At 50.5% G+C, this 25674-nt stretch overlaps 1 protein-coding gene across 2 annotated transcripts; it reads left to right on the forward strand.

Annotated features, from left to right (window-relative positions):
- On the forward strand, positions 1 to 25450 carry LOC115390431 (zinc finger protein 135-like). 2 transcript variants are annotated; one of them, XM_030094305.1, is made up of 5 exons: positions 1 to 499; positions 13702 to 13802; positions 13866 to 13983; positions 23546 to 23658; positions 23728 to 25450. In XM_030094305.1, the coding sequence occupies exons 1-5, from the start codon at positions 208 to 210 to the stop codon at positions 24256 to 24258; spliced, it is 1155 nt and encodes a 384-aa protein (XP_029950165.1). In that variant the 5' UTR covers positions 1 to 207; the 3' UTR covers positions 24259 to 25450. The 2 variants fall into 2 exon arrangements, with proteins under 2 accessions (XP_029950165.1, XP_029950164.1); XM_030094304.1 differs by having other exon boundaries at positions 23546 to 25450.
- The last annotated feature ends 224 nt before the right edge of the window (positions 25451 to 25674 follow it).

Raw genomic sequence — 25674 nt, forward strand, 5'->3', positions numbered from 1 at the left:
GGAAGTGACGTCACGTGTTCGCAGCTCTGGAGGCTGGAGCAGCGTCGTTAGCCCGTTAGCTAGTTAGCGGTCAGTTCCCGCTCCTCCTGTCCGCGGTGTGTCTGGAGCGGCGACCGTTTCCTCCGCGGTCCCGAAGCCGAGGGAGCCGCTCTCTGTAGACCCGGAGCGAGCCGCCGGACCGAGCCGCCGGAGCGAGCCGCCGGAGCCATGTCCGGCCGCCTGGCCTTCCAGACCCAGCTGGCCTCCATCATGGAGGTCCTGGCGAACGCGGCGGTGGCGGAGATCTGCAAGCTGGTGGACGACGACTACGCGCTGGTGAGCCTGCAGATGTCCCAGTGCCAGAGAGAGAACAAGGCCCTGAAGAGGAAGCTGCACCTGCTGGAGCTGAAGATGGCCCGGGGCGCCGCGGAGCGCCGGCTGCGGGACAGCGCCGCCGCCGGCCGGCCCCGGGTGCAGCTCGCCGCGGGAGACCGGCTCCGGGACGCGGCGCCTGCGAGCGGTACGAGTCCGACGCACTGGAGGGGGGGCGGGGGACGGTCTTCTGCACCGTGGAGGCTTTACACTTATTGTTTAACGTTATTTATTCACCGGCCGCGTCCTCTTCGGCCCGGCTGTAGAACCAGATCCCCGGTGTTACGGCTCTCCTGGTCCCCGTGGTGCCTGGTGTCCTCCTGGTCCCAGTCACGGGGAGCTGCTCTGGGGTTGTCAGTGATCTGGATGTCAGAATGCCAGCATGTTGGCTGATGTTCATGTTCCCAGCGCCGAGCACTGGGAAGGGCCCGGGTCCGGGTCAGGGTCGGGGTTGAAGGTCATGCAGACCGAGTCACATCGCAGGTCACGTGACCGCCCATAGCAACCGTCCGAGACTCGGCTCCAGGGGGAAAGCAGCAGCCTCACGCGGTTCGTTAGGAGTTATTTGTTCAGTGTGTGGAAGGTCTTGCCGGCTATAGATGGCCTACACGCCCTACGACCAGCTTTCTGGGGACAGTTTGGACCGATATAGACAAAACTGGACGTTGTGGGTGTTAAAGTGTCCCTTCAGACTCCCTGCTGACGAGTATGACGGCATGTGGGAATTTTCTTAGCAATTCATCTGTGAAGCGGCGCTGTGTGTGTGTGTGTGTGTGTGTGTGTGTGTGTGTAATTCCCTCCTGCACCAAAGTAATCTGGTATCATAGTATTGTGAACAAAGCGCCGTCAGTTTACGTTCACGTGTTGTGCTGTAAAAAACAGTGAACACAGGACATTTTCCTGAATTTAAAAACCCGCCGGACGCCCCGGACAGGACGTAAAAAGTGGACATGTCCGGGAAAAAGAGGACGCTCGGTCAGCGTCTCCATACAGCCCAGGTTAGAGGAGGAGACAGTGCAGGAGGACGAGGAGGAAGAGGAGGACAGGGTTTGCAGCTTGCAGCCACAGTCGGCGCCGCTCTGGTTCCGTACTCTCACCCAGCATCGTATGAAATGACAGAGTAGGACTTTTCCTTTTGTTGTTGGTGCAGCCGACCGCACAACGACTGTTAACCATCTTAGCTCTTCCCTCGTATTGCACGTCTTTACTCTGTCTAAGCGAGCGGAGACGGCGGCGTTCCCCTTTGCACTGGTTGCTACGGGCGACGGACCCGGATGTCCGTCTGTATGAATCAGAGCGCTCAGAATCACTATGTGGTTCCAGGAGGTTCTGATTCGGAGTGGGTTTATTCTGAACCGAGCAATTCAGAATAATATTCCTGATCTTGGGAAAAACGAGGGACTGAACCTCTGACGTGGAAGTCTGTGAAGCGTTCTGATTGGACGGGGCGGCCGTGACGTGCTGACGTCTCCCGGAAGTAAACAGCGATTTTCTCTTCTTTGTTGCTCGATCAACTTTGAAAACATTTGGGATGTTTTGCGGTCGCCCTCACTCTTTTCATCATATCTAATTCTTCTCAAACTGCCGTTAATTAAACCATCATTCTCCATACGAGTCGGACCGCGGGCCGCCATCTTGGAATTCTTCGTCATCCCAGCGGAGCATGCGCAGAAGGAGCAGAATGAAGTCGCCTGATTGACATAAAGTTCGGTTTTAAAGGGAGAATGAAGCGGCCGGTCTGTCTGGAGTCAGACTTCATGAAGGCCGTTTTCAGGCGTTTGGATGGAGACGTCAGAAATGAGGCTTCGCTCAGATTTAAAGAGGAATCGAACGTCTGGTGAAAGTCACGGAGTGAGGAGGAAGCCTCGGAGCCGGACCTGCTGGATGGGCAGGCAGAGTGGCTTCTTCCTGTTTCTCTCAGAGATCCAGGAAGTCAGGGTCGGGAGAAGCTGAGCTGCAGCCTGAACCCAGAGCAGCGCCCTGGAGAACGGTGCAGTGAATTCTGGGAAGCTAAATGTAGAGTAGGAAGCAGCGCTAGCTCGGTCTTCAAAGGGGACGTTGATCGGCCGGTTTTGCTCATTCGTATTTAATTTCTAGCCCCCCCTAGAGGGCCTTTACAGGATAACCGGCACTGAAAGCTTCTTAGATCTGTGTCTTTTACTGCGCCGCTTCCTTGTTTTTCCTCCTTCCTCCGAAAACGCTCTGTTCAGTTGACTCCATCCGAGTCTCATCCATGTGCGCATTCCACTCGCTGTGATTGGTCAAACCCACTTTGCCGGTACGAAAGTGGAGATAACTGGTATACTGGTGCTAATGGAACTGAATGTGAGCTGACGGAGGTAATCAAGGTCCGAAATTAACATTTTGACTCTGGGGGGAAAGACCGGCCAAAACGTAACTTATAAGATATAAGATATATATTACACGCTGCATTTTTTTACATCTCCTGTAAGCCCTGATCCTCCACCGTCCACAGCAGGCGCAGCCCTGTATCATAGCTTTTCTTTTTGATTTATTACCGTTATTATTATTATTATTGATGGTTATCTCTTTTTTCTATGATTTTGCTTGTTGGTGGTGATTCTAACTTTTTTGCGCCATTCCCCTGTCAGCTGATGATTTCGTGGAGCGCCCTGCCTTACCACCTAAAATAACTTTTATAGCCAACACAAAATAAACGCAGGACACTGAGAAGTTCTGACTCACCGCTTGCTCTGCGGGCTCATCAACACCACCGTGTACCGTGGGAATGGCTCGGCGTTCAAGTGCAGCTTGACGGCAAATCCAGCTTCGTACTGGGCCAAATTAGCAAAACGCCGCTGGCAGACAGAGACTGGAGGACTTGTCTTCTTCTGACCCGGAAAAAGAAATAATTTCTACTGCTTCCTGGAAGATTTCATCTTCAGGAAAGCCAAATAAACATTTTCTGGGAGCCATGTTCTCTGGATCTAACACCAACACACACACACACACACACACACACACACACACACCAGGCACAGAGAAGCCTGGGCGAGTCTGGGCATGACCGTATAAGGAAGCCCGGATCACATCTCCGTCTCAACGGTCCGGCTTGAAAACCCTCAGTGAACCAGAACCTTCACAGCCAGGCAGAACGTTTTCAGGGCTTACTGGACACGTTGGCGTGGTTTCACTTTGGTATCAGACAGTTTAATAGTGTTTACAGGTTTAAAGAAGACGTCTGGCTGTAGCGATACACTCATTTGACGATACGATACACGATATTCAGCTCACGGTATGATATATATCACAATTTTCGGCCAACGATATGATTCAATACGATTCGATGCAACTTGATACGATTTGTTAAACTAACATCATTTTCTGCAAGATTTTCCGGGGAAAGTGTGATTTTGGTGACATCTTGTTACTGTTCCGTTGACTTGGATTGATTTAACCGAACTGAAAAAGAATGCATCAAATACACAACATATGGCTCTGACTCGGCAGAGAGTCTGCAGCTTGCAAATGCTGCACAAAGGGAATCAAAGACGTGGCAAGAAAATTTATTTTTTATTGAAACAGTGCAAACTGTGGCTTGCAAGCCTTTGTGAGGTGAATAAAGTGCAACAGCATTCCAGTGCACATTGAAAATTGCAGCAAGTGGCCTGTTCTGAACAGTTTCTTTTACAGTTTTTTTTAACTTCACATTTAACTTCTGAGGGTATCCCTCTAGCCACCCAGTTAGTAAACATAGTACCTTGGTTTAGGGCTGCACGATTATGGCCAAAATGATAATCACGATTATTTTTGTCAATATTGTAATCACGATTATTCATCACGATTATTCATTATGTTATGTAAAACATACCTTTTAATTGCACTTTTTTTTTAAACAAACAAGTGTCAAATTGAAGATGTGCGTCTTCAGCACTTCAGTGAAGTCTGGTGTGCATGCGCACATAATTGAAGATGTTTTAATTAGAATCTAAACAACTATTTAGAACCATGTCAATGTTGTGAACGATCGCTTTCCCTTAGAAACGAACATATAGACGCGCCGACTGTGAGTTTTTACAAACGTTTGACCAGACCTCTGTTCTGAAAAGAGCCGGATTATGACTTTGGAACCTGAACGCCTCACAGCTGAGCGACCGTCACTTGCTGCATTCTATGTTGAGAGCAACACGATGATTACTGAACAACAAGATGAAGATAAAACAACAAGAGAACAGTAAACAGCCACGCTAAACCCAGAAATGAAACCTACCAGAACAATGATTCCCTCGTTCTCTCCAAGCCGCCGCTACGCCGCTCACATCCTGAACTGTCCGTCAATAACAGCTTTTCCCGTTCTGTCCGAGACGCTCAGCGTTTACATCTTCTTTCCACCGGTACAGAAGTTGAGATGCGTTCCATCGACTGATGTTTGAGCATGAAGGAATCGTTCAAAGCCAGCTAGTTCATCGGTGGCTAACAGCTAAGCTAACAGCTGACTGAGACACCGCAGTGGCGTCCATCAGCAGCTACTTTTACGGAGTGTCCCTGAAGGCAGCAGGAGCTACACGGCTCAGGTCGCCCCCTGGTGGTTGGCTGATTGTTGGATTAAAAAAGTGCTTGATTTGACACGCAACAGAGCCCGTTTTTTCAATTTAAAAATCGCGACGATCATCTAAATTTAATCGCAGCAGCCAAAATCGTGATCATGATCAAAATTCGATTAATTGTGCAGCCCTACCTTGGTTACTCTTAAAACAGCCAATAATTCAAGTAACAACGTGCCATTTGAACACATTTAACTCACTGGTGACGTGTGAGGTGCGCCTGTAGGTTCGTTGTATTTCCTGAGTATTTGACTTTTGTGTGACACAGCTTGCAAACCGCCAAATTTTTGTCCAAATCAACACTTTCTTTCTTCTTTTTAAGACCAAAGTGCTCCCACACATCTGATTTAAGACACGGCGGCGCTGGAGTTAAATTCTCTGCCATTTTCTTGATCCTTCTTGCTCTTTCTTCTTCTGTGGGTAACTTACTAGAAGTGCTACAGCGACACCAGTGGCTGGCTGACCTAATTGCTCTTCCTGCAAAGCAGACTGAGCAGGGGGAGGGGGCAGCGAGCAGAGTGCCGGACGGAACAAGCGGGATTTGAATGAGACTTAATCTATCGATACTTGCGGCTGAAAGATCGATACTTTCTGGCGAAGAAAAATATCGATTTATATCACAGAATCGATAAAATTGCCCAGCCTTAATAAGAACATCATTAGGCCTCATTCACACATACGCGGCTGTGCGGGCCCGGTTATTCCCGGTTCTGCCTGGTTCTGCCCGGTTCTGCCCGGTTCTGCCTGGTTCTGCCTGGTTCTGCCTGGTTCTGCCTGGTTCTGCCCGGTTCTGCCTGGTTCTGCCTGGTTCTGCCCGGTTCTGCCCGGTTCTGCCCGGTTCTGCCCGGTTCTTCCCGGTTCTGCCTGGTTCTGCCCGGTTCTGCCCGGTTCTGCCTGGTTCTGCCCGGTTCTGCCCGGTTCTGCCTGGTTCTGCCCGGTTCTGCACGGTTTCTTTCAGAGAAGTCAGAGCTGCATGCAACCAGATCAGTGCGTTCACACTCCGTTCAAGTCCGCACAACAATTTCTAAATAGAAATCAAGTCTATTTTTCTGCACGGACTTGAGCGGGCTGTGGGCGGCGTCCCGTTGAAACCAACGGCATGAACACACACCTCGTGTCCACCAGGCTTCCTGTGCAGCGCTGAGCTCCAGACCGGTGTCCAGAGGCGTTCAGGGCTCCGTCTGTTTTTCCACTCGGCTTGGAGCGACGTCCCACTGGAAGCAGTGAAGACAGCGCCTCGTTGTCATATATGCAGATATATGTTCCGTTTGAATTTACTATTCGGCGCAGTTGAGAGGAGCGGACGTGTCTAGATACCTATATCTGTAGGTCTATATCTAGAGATCTATATCTATAGGTCTATATCTAGAGATCTATATCTATAGGTCTATATCTAGAGATCTATATCTACAGGTCTATATCTAGAGATCTATATCTAGAGATCTATATCTACAGGTCTATATCTAGAGCTCTATATCTACAGGTCTATATCTAGAGCTCTATATCTACAGGTCTATATCTATAGGTCTATCTACAGGTCTATATCTAGAGCTCTATATCTACAGGTCTATATCTACAGGTCTATCTACAGGTCTATATCTATAGGTCTATCTACAGGTCTATATCTAGAGCTCTATATCTACAGGTCTATATCTACAGGTCTATATCTAGAGATCTATATCTACAGGTCTATATCTACAGGTCTATATCTATAGGTCTATATCTAGAGCTCTATATCTAGAGCTCTATATCTACAGGTCTATATCTATAGGTCTATATCTACAGGTCTATCTATAGGTCTATATCTAGAGCTCTATATCTACAGGTCTATATCTACAGGTCTATATCTAGAGATCTATAGCTACAGGTCTATATCTACAGGTCTATATCTAGAGATCTATAGCTACAGGTCTATATCTACATGTCTATATCTAGAGATCTATATCTACAGGTCTATATCTACAGGTCTATATATACAGGTCTATATCTAGAGATCTATAGCTACAGGTCTATATCTACAGATCTATATCTATAGGTCTATATCTAGAGATCTATAGCTATAGGTCTATATCTAGAGCTCTATATCTACAGGTCTATGCCGGAGCTACGGAAGCCGCATTGTGTTGTGTTTTTGGCTGCCGATGCTGACGCTCGGTTCTGGATGCTGCTCTTGGGAATAAACATCCTTTCGCTCCCGAAACGCCTCTGGAGTTACTTCAGACACACTAGCAGCCCGTTGCCGCGGACAACCCGCTCACGCAGACCGCGCTGTGACAGAGGGACGCCTGGACACGCCGCTGCAGCCCCGCCCCGCCGCCCCGCCCCGCGCCGCCCCGCAGTGACCGCAGACGAGGAATCAGGCCTTAATTAAAAGCCAGTGAAGAAAGATGTTTTCAAAAAGAGATTTAAAAGCATTCAGTGACTCAGCCTGTCTAATCTCCAAAGGCAGCTGGTTCCACGGCCATGCAGCAGTGACGGAGAGCCACGGCCCCCACCAAGCCTGCAACTGATCTTCTGATTTCAATTTCAGTTTAGTTTATTTGATACAGGGACATTGTACATTCATACACACTTTAAGAAAAATAAAATGTAAATGTTCCCAATTCGAGCTACCAAGCTAATTTCCATTGGTAGTGCCCCAGCTAAAATATAAAAACAAACAGGTTAAAGGAAGAAAATACAAGTATTATAAAAAGAAGTTCTGTTCTTGTTTTGCTGTTCCTGTTATCAGAGATCATGATTGCAGTTTTGTTTTCTTAGCAGCCACTTCTTTAGGTCTTTCTGAATGTGGCATATGTAGTACAGTCCGTTATAAAGACAGGTAAGGTGTTCCAAATGCGACTGCCTGCGACCGACAGCACTGTCTGCCCTGTGAGGAGCGTCTGGGTGGAGTTACACCGTCCCCTCTGTCGGTTGCCCTGGTTGTATGGCTGACATTGTCATTCTGTCTAACATAAGCAGACAGTGGGGGCGGTGCTAAACCTCTCAAGATCCTGAATGTTGCACAGGCATATTTAAAAGTTGTGAAGTTGTCAAAACTAAGAAGACCATATTTTTTAAGTATATGACAATGATGATGCGTTACTGGTGTTTCATCTAGTATTTTTATTGCTCTTTTGTATAACGACCCCACCTGACCGAGCACAGTTTTGGGAGTAAAGGACCAGTTATGGTGCGTTCACACCGGACGCGTCGTGAGCGGCGCTTTTCTATGCAAAGTCTATGGTGGACGGGCGGCGGGGCAGCGCGCGTCAGGAGCGTCAGTAGCATCGACTTTCGAGCGTTTCAAGCGCCGACGCCCACGACGCGCGTCCCCGGCGTCAGGAGCGTCGTGAGCGTCGCTTTTTGAGAGTTGGGAAAACTGAACTTTTGACGCGCTGCCGCTGGACGTCAACCAATCAGAGACGATCCCTCCGGTGCTACGTCACTACGAGTGATCCGAGGACCGATGCGGGCCAGCCAGTGCTGCCAACTTGACGACTTTCTCGCTAAATCTGGCGACTTTCCAAAGCCTCTTGGCGACTTTTTTTTGTCAAAAGCGACTAGCGACAAACCTAGCAACCTTCTCTGGTGCTGTGGAGACGTGACAGGACGTCTCGTTGCTGTCGTCAATGAGCAGCGGGTGCCGTGAGCCCCTCCCCCATCCCAAAGCTCTCACAGCGGTCAGTCTCAGCAGCGCCCCCTGCTGCAGTCAGAGCAGAGAGGAGCAGAGCAGCCAATAGCCACTTTTCCGATGACGACGCGGTCTAGCTTTAATTAACAAATAAAGCCGAGCCGCTCTGCTGATGCGATCCGCCATAGCTGGAAACAGAAATCAGCCTCCGCGAGCGTTGTGAGCTTTGTGACCACCTGGTGTCAGCGTCGTGCTCGAAGCGTCACAAGCGTCAGCTTCGAGGCGTCCCAAGCGTCGACGACGCCCGCGACGCGTCCAGTGTGAACGCCCCATTAGTGAACCCGTATTCAAAATGAGAGAAAACCATTGCATGCATAAAACCTCTGGCTGCCTCTGTAGTTAATGATGACCTAATTGCTTTAAAATTCGCAAGATTGAATTTCATTGTTTTCGAAATCTTACTTACGTGATTCTTGAAGGACAGGGTAGAGTCCAGAGTGACTCCTAGGTGCTTGAACTCGTTTACAAGTCCGAGTTCCTCTCCTCCTAGGAAAATACCGGAGTGGGTTATGACCTTTGGTTTCTTAGAAAAATACATGCAGACGGTTTTTTTGATGTTCAGACTGGGACACGATTTCTTGAGCCAGTCGTGGATGTGAGTTAGTTCTGTTGTAAGAATGTGGGCAATCTGTTGAATTGATTTAGCTGATGTTAATATTACAGCATCGTCTGCATATAGTTGTATATGAGTGTTTTTGCATGCAAGTGGCATATCGTTAATACAGAGCGAGAATAATATTGGCCCAAGTATCGACCCTTGCGGGACCCCCATTTTACACTTAAGGTAAGGTGTGGGGATTTAATCCCTTCAACAGCCACACACTGTTTCCTGTCCGCTCAATAGGATTTTATCCACATGATTGCCTTTTCTGACAAATTAAAAAGAGAAAGTTTGTCTATCAGGGCTGTATGATTCACCGTGTCAAATGCCCTTTTCAAGTCTAGGAATACTGCTCCAACCAATGGTGTTCTATCCAGAAAGTGCCTGTTTTTTTCTAAAAAAAAAGATTAATAGCTGTCTCTGTAGAATGATGTTTCCGAAAACCAAATTGTGCAGGGTGTAACGGAGTATCGTCCAGATTTAGGCGGTCCGTGAGTTTGGCTAATTCCCATTTCTCTATCACTATGGAGGTAGCAGGAAGGATGTTAACAGGTCTATAGTTGTTCATATCTGTCCTGTCTCTGACTTAAAGGAATACTCTGAAGATTTTGGACCCACACCCTATCCCTATCATTTACAGAGTTAGATAAGCTCATAAATACCTTTGTTGTGTCCGTTCGTCCAGCCGCAGGCTCCCAGCTGTTAGCATCGTAGTTAGCTTAGCTCAACTACCGCAGGTGAAGAGGAGACAGAGCCAGACTGACGAAAGTGGACAAAATCCTCCTTCCAGTGGTCCAGGGGACGTCGTATTAGCACGTGAAGTAAATCCGAGTGGTTATAAAGCATTTTAAAAGACGTGTTTTCTTTTCAATCCGTTAAAATAACGTTTTGATCCACACAAACCTGAGCATGCGCAGCGCTCCGGGGAAGGATATACTGGAGCACAGCAGTAGAAGCATAGACTCAGCCGCTGGGCGCCGGTATATCCTTCCTGCTTGTGCAGGTCTGTGTATCAAAACACTATTTTAAGGGATTGAAAAGAAAACACGTCTTTTAAAATGTTTTATAACCATTCGGATTTACTTCACGTGCTAACACGCCGTCCCCTGGACCACTGGAAGGAGGATTTTGTCCACTTTCTCAGTCTGGCTCTGTCTCCTCGTCAACTGCCGTAGTTGAGCTAAGCTAACTACGATGCTAACAGCTGTTAGCCAGGCACTGGACGAACGGACACAAAAAAGGTATTTATGAGCTTATCTCACTCTGTAAATGATCGGGATAGGGCATGGGTCCAAAATCTTCGGAGTATTCTTTTAAAGATAGGATTAATATGGCCATTTTCCATGCCACTACAGCATTGCATGTGGACAGATTAATTAGGTGGGTGATGGGACCAGAAAAGGAGTCTTTATGAGTTTTCAATAACATGGTATCAATACCATGTATATCCTTGGCCTTAGAGTTACTTAAAGAGCCAGTGATGTCGACTACTTCACCCTCTGTGATAGGTCGAATATCAAACACTGGTCCTTCACCTGTGGCATCAACCCCCCAGCTACCACCACCAGCAGAACACCCCCTCCCCTCCGTCCCGAGGCCACCGGGGCCAGCGCCGCCGTCGGGGGGAGAAACTTTTGAAATATCTTCTACAGATTTTAAGAAGAAGATATTGAGTTCAGAGGCTAGGGTATCTGGGCTTTTTACTAGTTGGTTATTAATAATGAGTTCCAAATCATTGTTATTCTGTCTAATCTGATTGCCTGTTAATTTATTAATGTTTTGCCAAAGCTTTTTCCCATCACCCCTCGCTCCTTCCAAGACTGTTATAAAGAAGTTTGCTTTAGCCTTCCATATTGTCGGAGTAGTTTTATTTCTTGCTGCAGTGAACTTTAACCGGTCAGTAGTTCGGCCGGATTTTAAAAAGTTCTTCAGTAAAACGTCCCGCACTTTCATTTGACTTCGGCATTCTGAGTTCAGCCGTGGCAGGGAAGCTTTTGCTTTCTTTCCTTGTCCCCTTTTTGTAAAAGGTTCTATCGTGTTTTTGATATGTTCATGAAAAGAGTCTGCACTACTGTTAATATCCTTCTCAGAGAGGATCCTGTCCAGCTTGTTGCTTTTAACACTGACTTGATCTTAAAGATGGAGGCGGGGCATACGGGTGAATCAGGTCAGTGACATGGGAAGGAGCCGTACCGCGCAAACATTTGAAAGTAAATAAGAGGATTTTAAAATCAGCTGTAAAAGCCACTGGAAGCCAGTGGAGTGATGCTACTACAGGTGAGATCTGTCATGTTTGCTTGTTCCAGCGAGGAGTCGAGCCGCAGAGTTCTGGACTCTGTAAGCGGCTGAGCACATTCTGACTCACACCAACCTACAGTGAGTTACAGTACTCAAGTCTGGTTGTAATGAATGCATGGATCACCGTTTCAAATTGTTGGGTCGACAGAAAATGTTTAATTTTGGCCAGTTGTCTTAGCTGGAAAAAACTAGACTTAACCTCGGCACTGATTTGTTGATCCAGTTTAAGCTCCGGGTCCATTTTGACCCCCAAGTTGGAAACAACGGGCTTCTCTAACGGCCCCAGAAAACCCAGGTCAGTGGAGGAGGACGTGTGGTGAACTGGGGCCAAAAACAATAACCTCACATTTACTTTGATTGAGGTGAAGAAAATTCGGTGCCATCCATGCTTTGATTTCATTTATGCAGTCTGAAAGAGGTTTGATAGCCTGAGGATCACGCTTATTTAGCGGTAAGTAGATCTGGCTGTCATCAGCATAGCAATAAAAGCAATGTCATGTTTCCTTAAGATGGTGCCCAGAGGGAGCATGTACAGGGAAAAAAGCAGGGGCCCAAGAATCCATCCCTGGGGAACACCATATGACAGGGGCGCAGAGGAACAGACATAGTCACCAAAACCAACACAAAAAGTCCTATCGGCTAAATATGACCTGAACCATGAGAGGGCTGCACCACGGATTCCCCCCCAGCACTCCAACCCAGAGAGGAGAATTTCGTGGTCCACAGTGTCAAATGCAGCAGACAGATCAAGCAGCACAAGTGCAACAGATTCCCAGCATCAGTAGACATAAAAATATCATAAAAAAACTCGCAACATGGCAGATTCTGTACTGTGGAGACTCTTAAAGCCAGACTGAAAAGTTTCCCGAATGTTGTGCTCCTCTAAAAATGATTGTATCTGAATAAAAACAACTGTTTTCCATAAACTTTGGAAGAAACTGAGTTTTTGAAATTGTCCTGAAATATTGGTGAAACTAATGAGTTTTTGGACGATTGAAGCCGTTTTAGGAGCGGCGTCATTACCCACGCCCCGTCTGCTGGCCGTATACGGATGTCCGCCGCTCGATTTTTGGATCTAAATTTCTCCCGAAGCACTGCTGGGATCAGAAAAGCATTCGGACTATATTGGGAGTATATTGTTCTACTTCATTCTATGAACAACGCAAAAGCGGACCAATCGCAGCCCTCGACGTTCACGTTAGGATTTTTGGAGGTGCGCGTTGAGCCCTAGCGTAGGGCGCGGCGTAGATGGCGTGGGTTCAGTGTCGCTGTGACGGAGAAGCGTACAACGGCCTTAACCGGTTACACGACTGTTGGAAGTCCTGGCTTCATGTGTAGAAAACCCTGAACCCTGACGCCCCTGGAGGCGACAGATCGTTTAAAGGGAACGTTTCCCTTTCCAGCTGAAAGATGGGAACACTGTATTGTTTTTACAGTAGATTTCTTACTGGTTGCAGCGCCACCGTCGGTCAGCATGTCTCGGCCCGGCACTGTTACCTCTTTTCCACCAAACCGGTTCCCGGGCCGAACCGGGGCCTGGGGCCCAACTGGTTCAAATCCAGGGCCTGAAAAACCACCGCACTGCGGCCACAGAGGGGGCGGTGGAGGTGGAGCGACGTCGTTGCGTCAGTACGCAGGTTTCCACCAGACCTTTTCAGTCCGGGCGCCCCGCCCACGCTCAATTCTGCAGCGCGGACACCGAACAGGAGAAAAAAAAATAATAATAATAATGGCGTTGCAATCCCGCTGCCCCCCCCGCGGTCTGCCGCGAGTGCTGTGTGTCCGCAGTGTGTGGTTTGTTGTGTGGTTTGTTGTGGACTGACGGCAGTGTGTGGTTTGTTGTGTGGTTTGTTGTGGACTGACGGCAGTGTGTGGTTTGTTGTGTAGTTTGTTGTAGACTGACGGCAGTGTGTGGTTTGTTGTGTAGTTTGTTGTGGACTGACGGCAGTGTGTGGTTTGTTGTGTAGTTTGTTGTGGACTGACGGCAGTGTGTGGTTTGTTGTGTGGTTTGTTGTGTAGTTTGTTGTGGACTGACGGCAGTGTGTGGTTTGTTGTGTGGTTTGTTGTGTGGTTTGTTGTGGACTGACGGCAGTGTGTGGTTTGTTGTGTGGTTTGTTGTGTGGATTGTTGTGTACTGACGGCAGTGTGTGGTTTGTTGTGTGGTTTGTTGTGTGGATTGTTGTGTACTGACGGCAGTGTGTGTTTCTGTGCAGGCGGTGTGTTCCAGCGGCGGGTGGAGGCGTCTCTGTGGCCGGGCGGAGCAGCCGGAGACGCTCCCGGGGAGCCCCTCCTGTCCGGAGGCGTGCGGAGTCAGGTGAGCGCCGCCGGGGGGTTCGGGTCTCGGGCCGGAGCTGCTGGTTGACGCCGTGGTCTTCAGTCTCCAGACGTGGAGCTGGTGGAGCCCGAGGCGCTGCTGGTGAAGGAGGAGGAGCCGGAGGCCGGCGTGGCTCAGGAGGACGAGTCCCAGGAAGACCTGCGCCTCATCGGAGACGACGGTGAGTTCAGGGCCGTGTGGGCCTGGCTCATTCTGAGTCAGGTAATCCAGAATTATACTCCTGATACATGGGAAGACGAGGGATTAACGCCTCTCTCTCGGGGGGGGGGGGTCGCTGCTGCAGCGTTCTGATTGGACGGGGCGGCTGTGACAAACGTCTCCAGGAAGTAAACAGTTTTTCTCTTCTTTCTTTGTCCAGTAAGTTTGACGCTGCAGCTTTGGAAATGTCCCGGTTGTTAGGATCCGCCCATTATTTATATCCAGTTCTTCTAAAACTGCCGTTGAATGAACCGTCGGTGTGCTAGTCGAACCGCGGGCCGCCATCGTGGAATATTCATCACCATGAAGCAGAACGACCAGAAGGAAGTTGCCTCATTAGTAAATAATTGAGTTTCCATAAAACCGTCCGGGCGATTCGGATTCAAACTTCATTCTGAACAGAGTCTTCAGGCGTTTCCCGGAGGTTTTACAGCAGAATGAGGCTTTTTTCAGATGTAAAGAGGAATACATGTCCCAGGTGAAGGCGTGGCGGCTCGGACGGTGAGCTCTCCCAGGCTGGATGCTTCCTGCAGTGTTGCCAACTCCCCAGTAAGGAAGGTCGCTATTGGCTGTCCTAGAAGTCGCCAGATGACGTCATCACCTAATTTGCACTTGGGCTGCCACAAACGATTATTTTGGTTGTCGACTAATCACCGATTATTTTTTCGATTAGTCGACTAATCACATCATATATAAATTAAAGTAAAACAGTTTATCGCACCATCATGAAGCTGCTCTTATATAACCACAATTAGATCTCAGCTTTAAGTGTTTAAGGTATATACTAACTAAAAATAAAGACAGTTCAGATGAGAGTTCGTTAAAGGTGCATTAAGGAGTTTTACAACCTTAAAAATACTTATTTTCCACCATAAATATGTTCCACATTTTTAATGCTGTGTACAATGAGCCCTGACAGATTCATCACCAGAACCTCTAACAGGCTGAACTGTCACTTGAAAGTCACAGTGCCGGTCCGGCTCAGAATTTTTTTGGGGAGAATTTGAAAGGAATGACGTAATGCGCGCTCCGGCTCGTTCAGTTTCGTTTTGTCCGCCATTACTCCGCCAGATGCTTAGTGAGCAACAACTGAGCAGGATCTTCCAGGAAGTCAGAACAGACTGGCTTCTAGCACTGCAGCTCCACACAGACTCCACCAGGCAGAAGACACTGACATCTTACTGCAGCGCTGCTAAACGAGCGAAGACGGAGTTCCCCTCTAACGTGCACGGGAGCCACAGGGACGAGTGTTTCACTAAGCTGCATTACGCCCAAGGCCTGCAGGGGGCACTGTTTCGCATAAAACGTGCAAACTCCTTAATGCACCTTTAACCCTTTATTGAAATATGCAACAAACACTTGTTGAACTGTTCAACATAAAGTGCAAACACTTGAGTAAAATAAGGAAAAGGCTCTTGCCTAAACAAAAAAATAAATCCATCATGTTAATTTTTTTTCTTAATTTGTGTTTGGCATCAAGCACAGCAACAATGAGGCAGGCTCCTGTAACTACGGAATTATTGAAGCTTTCGTCTCACTGACTCAAAACAAAAGTGCATTTTCTGTTCAGTGCTCAACTGTATACAACTTTATTCCACTCTGACTCTACATAATCCCAAACTCCACAGGGCTCTGGCTCACCGCCAGGGCAGTCAGCATTTCTACATGTTGGAGACAGGCTGCTCTCTCTGGGAGCAGATGTTCTGCTGCAGAGAGAATCCGCTCTGATGGGGTGAAGCTCTGAAACATAACGGTAGAAAACATCAGCGCGACGTCACTTCTTATTAAAACACATCACTGTTAGAACGTTACAGAAAACATGAAATGTGTGCTAAAGGCAGCTGATGAATCAAATCGTCACCGCTAATGTTAACGTTGACAGCTATGAGTAAACAGCAAGTTAGCATTCTATGCTAATATCATTAGCTTACTGAGACGACGGTCAATCTTCATCGTTGTCACGAGCCACGCCGTGCTTCTGTTTCAGCTGCTCATCCATCGCAGTTGTGCTGCCGTGGAAGACAGGTTCTGTCCTGCAGATGCTGCATTGCACTTTTCTCTGAGGTTTTCTTGTCATGCTCCCACACTTGGGAGCTCCGCTGCTGCTGGGTAGCCATGACACCAGTCTGGTGTCGTTGCGGCTGACACGACTGCGCATGTACAATTCTACAATTCTACAATTTCATTCAGCAGACACTTTTGTCCAAAGCGACGTCCAACACAAGCAAGAATACAGACATAAGAAAGAAAGAAACCATAGTAAATGCTTCAATTGCTTCAAGTGCGATTGGTCAAGGGAGCTGCCATCAAGGTGCAGAAGAGGAGCCACTACCCCCCCCCTTTTTTTTTTTTTTTTTTTTTTTTTTTGTGTGTGTGTCAACTTAGTCAGTGGTCCATAAGTGCTGGGTTTCAGAACACCTGATCTATTCTTCCCCGAACATGGGGTCGGATTAAGACCCTCGGTGTTCTCTGAACAATTGAGTCTTCAATTGTCTCTTGAAAGTAGAAAGAGACTCGGCGGAACGCACAGAGTTAGGAAGTTCGTTCCACCATTTGGGAACAACAGAGGAGAAGAGTCTGGCTGGAGGTTCAGAGCCGAGCTGGGCTGGAAGCTCCAGACGTCTCTCACATGCAGAGCGAAGAGGGCGTGAAGGAGAGTAGACCTGGATCAGGGAGTCCAGGTCGGCCGGAGCCGTTCTTGTAAGCGTTTTGTAAGCCAGGAGGAGAGATTTGAATTTGATCCTGGCTGCAACTGGAAGCCAGTGAAGGGAGATGAACAGAGGAGGACATGAGCTCTGCTGGGCTGGTTGAAGACCAGACCTGCTGCATTCTGGGTCCTCTGTAGAGGTTTGACTGGACCTGCAGGGAGACCCGCCAGAAGAGAGTTGCAGTAGTCGATGCGTGATATCACGAGAGCCTGAACCAGAAGCTGGGGGGCCTGATGGGTCAGGAAGGGTCTGATCTTCCTGATGTTGTAGAGGGCATAACGACAAGACCCAGAAACTGAGGCCACATGAACCTTAAAGGTCATCAGGTCATCCATCATGACACCCAGGTTTCTGGCTGAGTTTGTGGCACAAGTAGGCTGGAGTGAAGTTGGACACTGATCTGAGGCTGGACAGATGGACAAGCTGGACAGACCATGAGTTCAGTCTGAGACAGATTTAGCTGAAGGTGGCGTTCCTTCATCCAGGTGCAGATATCAGCCGACATGCTGATATCCAGCTGAGACTGTGGTGTCGTCAGGTGGAAAAGAGAGGAAGAGCTGAGTGTCGTCAGCATACAGTGGTAGGAGAAGCCATGGGAGCGAATCACTGCACCGAGTGAGGTGGTGTACAGAGAGAAGAGTAAGGGGCCAAGCACAGACCCCTGAGGGACCCCTGTTGATAGGCCATGTGACCTGGACTCCTCCCCTCGCCATGACACTCTGAAGGATCTGCCTGTGAGGTGGACCTGGACCACAACAGGACAGAAGCTGAGAGGCCGAGGTCAGAGAGTGAGGAGAGGAGGATCTGATGGTTCAGCAGACAAGTCCAGCAGCAGGAGGACAGAGGACTGACCAGCAGCAGGAGGACAGAGGACTGACCAGCAGCAGGAGGACAGAGGACTGACCAGCAGCAGGAGGACAGAGGACTGACCAGCAGCAGGAGGACAGAGGACTGACCAGCAGCAGGAGGACAGAGGACTGACCAGCAGCAGGAGGACAGAGGACTGTCCAGCAGCAGGAGGACAGAGGACTGACCAGCAGCAGGAGGACAGAGGACGGACCAGCAGCAGGAGGACAGAGGACTGACCAGCAGCAGGAGGACAGAGGACTGACCAGCAGCAGGAGGACAGAGGACTGACCAGCAGCAGGAGGACAGAGGACTGACCAGCAGCAGGAGGACAGAGGACGGACCAGCAGCAGGAGGACAGAGGACGGACCAGCAGCAGGAGGACAGAGGACGGACCAGCAGCAGGAGGACAGAGGACGGACCAGCAGCAGGAGGACAGAGGACGGACCAGCAGCAGGAGGACAGAGGACTGACCAGCAGCAGGAGGACAGAGGACTGACCAGCAGCAGGAGGACAGAGGACTGTCCAGCAGCAGGACGACAGAGGACTGACCAGAGACTCTGGGACTGACAGGAGAGCAGTCTGGGTGGAGTGGTCTCATCTGAAGCCTGACTGAAAAGGGTCCAGCAGGTTCTGGTTCTGCAGGTGTTCAGAGACTTGGTTAAATACTGAGCCTCCAGTATTTGACAGGAATGGTAGAAGTGAGACTGGCCTGTAGTCTTCAGCCTGGGCTGGGTTGAGATGAGGCTTTCTGAGCAGTGGGGGGACGCGGGCTTGTTTAACAGTAACAGGAAAAATGCCGGTTTCCAGAGAGGAAGTGACAATGTGAGACTGCAGGTCTGATTGTGGACCAGATGGTCTGCAGAATGCTGCTGGGTATTGGATCCAGAGGACATGTTGTCGGTTTTGAGCTCAGGAGAAGTCTGGAGACCTCATCCTCACTCAGAGGAGCAAATGAGCAGAGAGAAGGAGCAGTGGTGGGTCTGAGCTGACTGGGCTGGTCCGGCTCAGAGAACTGGTTCTGACTGCAGCCTCCTTCTCAGTGGAAAAGGAGGCGAACATGTCAGGATCAGCTCAGTGGACGGCTGAGCAGCTGGAGGAGGAAGCAGGGAGTTGAACGCCATAAACATTTTTCTGGAATCAGAAGCTGCACAGATCTGGTTCTGATAAAAAGCTTTCTTTGCGGACTGCAGGCGGGAGGTGAAGGAAGCAAGTTTCTGTTTGTATGAGGACCAATCAGCGGCTCGTGGGATTTACGCCACTTTCTTTCTGCTGCCCTGAGTCCAGCTCTTTGTTCTCTCAGAACTTCTGAGAGCCATGGACCTGGTTGTTTTGTCTTGGTTGGTTTCGACACCCGGGGGCAGAGTTTGTCCAAAGAGGACCAGAGTGTTTCTGTAGCCTCATTAACAGGAAGCGATGAGAAGTGAGAGTAGTCCGGCAGGACGGAGCTGAGCTGCTGTGAGGGACTTCAGGGTTCTGGAAGGAGACCATCTGTGTCGGTGTCTGCAGCGGCAGAAAGGCAGCCGCAAATTTTACCAGGAAATGGTCAGATAGGTGTAGTGGAGTAACTGTCACCTCTGCTATGGAGCAGTTACGAGTCAGCACCAAGTCAAGGATTTTGCCAGCTTTGTGGGGGGAGGAGGCGGAGCCAGTACCAGAGCAAAGGAAGCCATCAGTGCCAAAAAGTCCTGAGCCTGAGGTTTGTCAACGTGAATGTTCATGTCTCCATGACAACCAGTGGTGTGCCATCATCAGGGATGTCAGAGAGTAACATGTCCATTTCAGAGACAAAGCCGTCCAGATCGCCCCCTGGTGGGCGGTACACAACCAGAATATATGCTTTGATGGGAGTAGTGACCGTGCATGTGTGTCAAATACAGAAAGGCAGACGCGGCAGTGGGAGGTACCGCAGCAGTTTCGAGACAAAAACAATTAAAAAAAAAAAAAAAAAAGACTCGTCGACTATTAAATTAGTCGTCGATGATTTTGAGTCGACATCATCGTGATTGATCGACCAATCGTGGCAGCCCTAATTCGCATAATAGGCAATTTGCATGTAAGTGTAATGGATGCTGTAGGAGAGAGGAATAACGTCGTGGGAGAGGAAAAAAGTGAGTTAAAAACACCCTAAATATGTTTAGAACTACAAATGAGCTTTCTTCTGTTGATTGTTGGTTTGTCAGCAAGTGAGCAGCGGCGTCTTTGCGCACACTCAATTCATTTGAAGCGTGGAGGCGAGCGGCGTGGGTCTGCTCTCTGCTCTGACTGCAGCAGGGGGCGCTGCTGAGACTGACCGCTGTGAGAGCTTTGGGACGGGGGAGGGGCTCACGCAGCACCCGCTGCTGGCTGAGGACAGCGGAGACGTCCTGTCACGTCTCCACAGCACCAGAAAAAGGTGCTAAATTTGCCGCTAGTCGCTTTTGACAAAAGAAGTTGCCAGGAGGCTTTGGAAAGTCGCCAGATTTAGCGAGAAAGTCGCCAAGTTGGCAACACTGGTCACCGTCTCACCGTCAGGATAAGCTGAAGGTTTCCTATCAGGTGTCCAATACTGATTCTGAGCTTCTGAGTCACAAGGTCACCTGTCCTCTGAGTAGGGCTGGGCGGTAGAAACGGTATAAACCACATGTGATATAAGTTTGGCCCGCGGTAGGGATGTTGGTCATACCGCCCAACCGCGATAGCACATTACGTCCTCTGGGTGGCAGTAATTCAACTTTTTAGATGCCTGGTTCCCCGAAGAAGAAGTACACAACAGCAGCGATGGCGGCTTCACGGAGGCAGTAACTCCGCCCATCAACCTGTCAGCATCCAGCTCCTCCTGAACCGCCTTCTTTACCTGTGAAACACCTGAAACCCTCTGATTCAGAGAACAACCTGCAGCTCCTGCTGCCTTCAGGGACACTTCGCAAAAGTAGCTGCTGATAGATGCTACCAGTGCCTCAGTGAGCTGTTAGCTACGTTAGCCACCGATGAACGGGGAGCAGTCCAAAAAAATTGGCACGATGTCAAATCAAGTTGCAGACCCCTGACCTGTAATCTGGACCTGGTTTGGATTCAAAATTACTTGACTTTGTTATTTAAAGGACCTGTATCCTGCTTTTTTAGCTCGTCCAAACCCTAGAACTGGCTCTAACATGGTAATAGTTTATTTTTGGCGCTAAGGAAAAGTCATTTTGTGTGAAATAAAAGATTTTCTGGGGCTAATTCTGAAACCCGGAAGAGAAAACGCTCCGTTTCACTGAAAATCCCGCCTCTCCCCCTGTGGACTTTGACTGACAGCTACTTCAACCAATCAGAGCTTCAAAACAAATACGCTGGCTAGCTTTAGCTCTTTAGCTTTAGCTTCTCTACACGCAAAGACACACGAAAACGTCTTTTCCTGTTTGAAACTCACCAAGCGCAGACCCTTCAGACCCTCCAGACCCTCCAGACCCTCCAGACCCTTAAGACCCTTCAGACCCTTCAGACCCTCCAGACCCTTCAGACCCTTCAGACCCTCCAGACCAGCTCAGGGGAGCATCTTCACCGTGTGACGTGAACGTGGGAAACAGAGCGTTTTCACGGTGGGAGGGGCTGCCTCTCTGAGCAGCTGAAACACCAGGAAAGCTCAAACACACAGGCACAAAGGAAAAAAACGCTTTGGGGAGTTTTTGGTGAGAACAGAACTATATAACAAGGTTCAAACATACAAAAAGTGAATTTTGCATCATACAGCCCCTTTAATAGTTTAAAAACTACTTCCTGCGTCCATGCTTTCACCACGGGCTGTGGTAGCCATTACAAGACTGTTATGCTGAAATTTATGTATCAAATTATACCGTGATATAAATTTTAGGCCACATCGCCCACCCCGACCTCCAAGTCTCTGTCAGGTTCAGAACGTTCACTGTTTTCACCCTCTTCACGTAAACATAGACCCACATTTCTGAGAATTTTGAAATGGGTTTTAAAAAGTATCCAGAACTCTCATCTGGAAGGCTCTTTTGGGGGGGTCTGCAGGTGAGGTTAGCAGCTAACTAGCCGTTAGCTTCCAGAGAGAGCGTCCCTCGTGGCCAGAAGCTGAATCAGCTGTTTCCTTCTTGCTGCTTCCTGCTTCGCCGTCCTGCTGTCATGGAGGACAGTTCTGATTCTGTTTGGACGGGCTGTACTGAGCATGAGAGCCAGACAGACGCAGCGTCCTCTGGAGCGTCCACTGGAGCGTCCACGGGAGCGTCCACGGGAGCTTCCACGGGAGCGTCCTCTGGAGCGTCCACGGGAGTGTCCTCTGGAGCGTCCACGGGAGTGTCCTCTGGAGCGTCCACGGGAGCGTCCTCTGGAGCGTCCACTGGAGCGTCCACGGGAGCGTCCTCTGGAGCGTCCTCTGGAGCGTCCACTGGAGCGTCCACTGGAGCGTCCACTGGAGCGTCCATGGGAGCGTCCACGGGAGCGTCCTCTGGAGCGTCCACGGGAGCGTCCACGGGAGCGTCCTCTGGAGCGTCCACTGGAGCGTCCACTGGAGCGTCCTCGGGAGCGTCCACTGGAGCGTCCACTGGAGCGTCCACGGGAGCGTCCTCTGGAGCGTCCACTGGAGCGTCCTCTGGAGCGTCCACTGGAGCGTCCACGGGAGTGTCCTCTGGAGCGTCCGCTGGAGCGTCCTCGAGTGTCCTCTGTGGCGTCCTCCAATGTGTCCTCCAGTGTATTGTGTCAATCAATCAATCAATCAATCAATGTATTTTTGTACAGCCCAGTATCACAACAACAGCTGCCTCAGAGGCTTCAAGATGTTACATTGGTCGGTAAAAGTAAAAACAGTGAATAAGCATAATGTTAATATGTGAAATTCACAGTAACGAGACAAAATGAAGCAACCACCGCCTTAGACCCTCACATCCGGCAAGAACAAACTCCAGAAACCCAGTGGGAAAAGAAGAAATCTTGGGGAGAACCACAGTATGGAGGGATCCCTCTCCCAGGGACGAACAGCTTTGGCAACAGCTAGCATGAGACAATAAGAAGTAAAGCCTAGGACTATGTTGAGGACAGTCCGTTGGACGGTCCAGCACAAGAACCACGGATCCCAGAAGTAGAACCGAAGCCAGTCCGCGGGCAGCAGTGACAGGAGTGTCCTCCCGGTCCGGACGGAGCTTGTTCGTAGACCCTCGTAATAGTGGAGTCAGCAGCTGAAACTGGAGAAGACTCCCCTTCGAAGGGGGGGACAGCAGGTGAAAAGCAATGAACGGACTAAAGGGAATAACATTCAGACATTAGAGGACAGGGCTCAGTGCACCGTACTTCCCACAGCATTCTAGCTCCTAGGGCAGCTTTGTGGATAGTTTAGTATTTAAACTAGTATTTAGTTAGTTTAGTTTGGATAGTTTAGTTTAGAATCCCTAGCTGATCTGATCATAGGCTGCATCGAAGAGAAACGTCTTGAGCCTGACCTTAAATGTGGAGACTGTGTCTGCCTCTTTGACACCACTTGGAAGCTGGTTCCATAAAAACGGTGCCTGATAGCTAAAGGCTCTTCCACCTAGTGTCCATTTAGAGACTCTAGGAGTCACCAGTAACCCTGCATTTTGAGAGCGAAGTGCTCTGATTGGTTGATAAGGCGTTAAAGCATCTTGGAGATAGGTCGGAGCCATCCCATTTAGGATTTTGTAAGTGAGGAGAAGGATTTTAAATCTAACTCTAAACTCGACAGGAAGCCAGTGAAGAGATTTTAGAACGGGAGTAATGTGTTCGCCTCTTCTAGTTCCAGTTAATAATCTGGCGGCCGCATTTTGAACCAACTGAAAGTTTTTTAATGCACTTTTTGGGCAGGCTGCAAGAAGGGAGTTGCAGTAGTCCAGTCTAGTAGTGTGTGTTTTGTCTCCAGTGGTTTCAGCAGGTCGGAGTTTCTGTCCGTCTCGGTCTTTGCGGTGTCCTCGCTGCTGCCATTTGCCCAGTGGACTGATGTGTCCAGATGTTGACGGTCTGGTCTTGTCTCTGCAGGGGTCCTGGACTGTCCCCACCCTGGAGCTGCAGTCAAGAGGCCTCCCTTCCAGCCTCAGGAGCCTCAGGTCCAGAGCAGCAGGAAGCGGGGCGGCGGCGGCGGAGGAGTGGAGGTCAGTGGCTCCTCCCCTCTCCTTAAGTGTGAGCTCAGTGACTCTGCTGAGGACGCTGTCCCCCCGCAGCAGTACGTCCCCCAGGAGGACGTGCTGTGTGACTTTGACCCGCCGGCCGCTCAGCTCTTCAGCCCGCCTCCGGACGCCGCGGCGGACGCTCTGCAGCCGTCCTGCTCCTACTCCATGGCCGCCCTGGATTTCCCGTCCACCTCCTCCGGCGTCAACGGCTGGAACCGCTACGGCGGGGCGTTCCCTCCGCCTCGGGACGGCGGCGGCGCGGCGCCCCGAGAGCCGGCCCGCGGCGGCCGGGAGCGGCTGTTCGTCTGCAGCTACTGCGGAAAAGCCTTCAACCGGCCCAAGAAGGTGGAGATCCACCAGCGCGTCCACACCGGCGAGAAGCCGTTCCACTGCTCCACCTGCGGCAAGACCTTCTCCGAGGCCGGCAACCTGAGGAAACACCAGAGGGTGCACACCGGCGAGAAGCCCTACCGCTGCAGCCTGTGCGGCCGCGGCTTCGCCTGGATCCGCAACCTGAAAACTCACCAGCTCAAGAGCCACCCCGAGGCCCGCCTCCAGGACCAGGCCTGGACCGCCAAGTGAGCCTCCTGCTGGGACTGGAGCAGACTGTGGCTCTGCAGGACCTTCCCAGCAGCCACATGGTGGAGGCAGGTGTTGGAACTCGTCTGACGTGGCCCCGTGGCGTCTGACGCGGCCCCGTGGCGTCTGACGTGACGTCTGACGTGGCCCCGTGGCGTCTGACGTGACGTCTGACGTGGCCCCGTGGCGTCTGACGCGGCCCCGTGGCGTCTGACGCGGCCCCGTGGCGTCTGACGCGGCCCCGTGGCGTCTGACGTGACGTCTGACTTGGCCCCGTGGCGTCTGACGCGGCCCCGTGGCGTCTGACGTGGCCCCGTGGCGTCTGACTTGGCCCCGTGGCGTCTGACGTGACGTCTGACTTGGCCCCGTGGCGTCTGACGTGACGTCTGACTTGGCCCCGTGGCCTCTGACTTGGCCCCGTGGCGTCTGACTTGGCCCCGTGGCGTCTGACTTGGCCCCGTGGCGTCTGACTTGGCCCCGTGGCGTCTGACGTGGCCCCGTGACGTCTGACGCGGCCCCGTGGCGTCTGACGTGACGTCTGACGCGGCCCCGTGGCGTCTGACGTGGCCCCGTGGCGTCTGACGCGGCCCCGTGGCGTCTGACGTGACGTCTGACGTGGCCCCGTGGCGTCTGACGCGGCCCCGTGGCGGTTTCTGCTTTCTCAGCATTCTCTAAGGACCCGAGGAGAAGCAGACTGGTTCAGCTGGACTCTGATGTGCGTCTCGTCTTGTTTTAAGCAGAGAACAACTCGAAACAATAAAGCTGTGTTGATGATGTTGAAGTTTCTCGACTGTTCTTCCAGATGCCAGTTTTTATTTACGTTTTCATGCCTTCTGTTTATTTCTGTCCCTGCGTTGTGGAAGACCTCATGCCTTGTCCCAGTGCCCAGGGGGGCCAGGCCTGCAGGGATGAAGGACTACAGACCAGTGGCCCTAACTTCCATGGTGATAAAGACTTTTGAGAGGCTGCTGCTCCGGCTGCTCAAACCTCAATGGAGGGGGGGCTGGACCCCCTTCAGTCCGCCTATCAGGACGGCATGGGGATGGACGATGCGGTCTTGTTTCTGGTCCATCAGGCGCTCTCCTTCCTGGAGGGAGCTGGAGGCTATGTGAGGTTGATGTTTTTCGACTTTACAAGCGCCTTTGATACCATCCAGCCTCAGCTACTGAAGGGGAAGCTTGAGAGGATGGGAGTGGATCCTCTCTTTGTTCGCTGGATCCACAACTACCTGACTCTGAGGTCACAACACGTCCGGCTCGGGGGGGGGGGGGGGGGGGGGGGGGGGGGTCTGGGACCCTGATGAGCAGCACCGGTGCACCGCAGGGGACTGTACTATCCCCCTTTCTCTTCACACTGTACACTGCTGACTCTGCTCATAGATCTGCTGCGTGTCATGTGCAGAAGTATTCAGATTACACT

Source organism: Salarias fasciatus, chromosome 6 (genome assembly GCF_902148845.1).
Source record: "Salarias fasciatus chromosome 6, fSalaFa1.1, whole genome shotgun sequence".
Taxonomy (NCBI): Eukaryota; Metazoa; Chordata; class Actinopteri; order Blenniiformes; family Blenniidae; genus Salarias; species Salarias fasciatus.

What these genes read in the sequence shown, in the direction of transcription:
- LOC115390431 (XM_030094304.1), top strand. Translation starts at nt 208, where the DNA reads ATGTCCGGCCGCCTGGCCTTCCAGACCCAGCTGGCCTCCATCATGGAG. An exon ending in CCGGAGGCGTGCGGAGTCAG is followed by an intron (nt 13,803 to 13,865) that starts GTGAGCGCCGCC and finishes CGTGGTCTTCAG; the next exon opens with TCTCCAGACGTGGAGCTGGT. An exon ending in GCGCCTCATCGGAGACGACG is followed by an intron (nt 13,984 to 23,545) that starts GTGAGTTCAGGG and finishes TTGTCTCTGCAG; the next exon opens with GGGTCCTGGACTGTCCCCAC.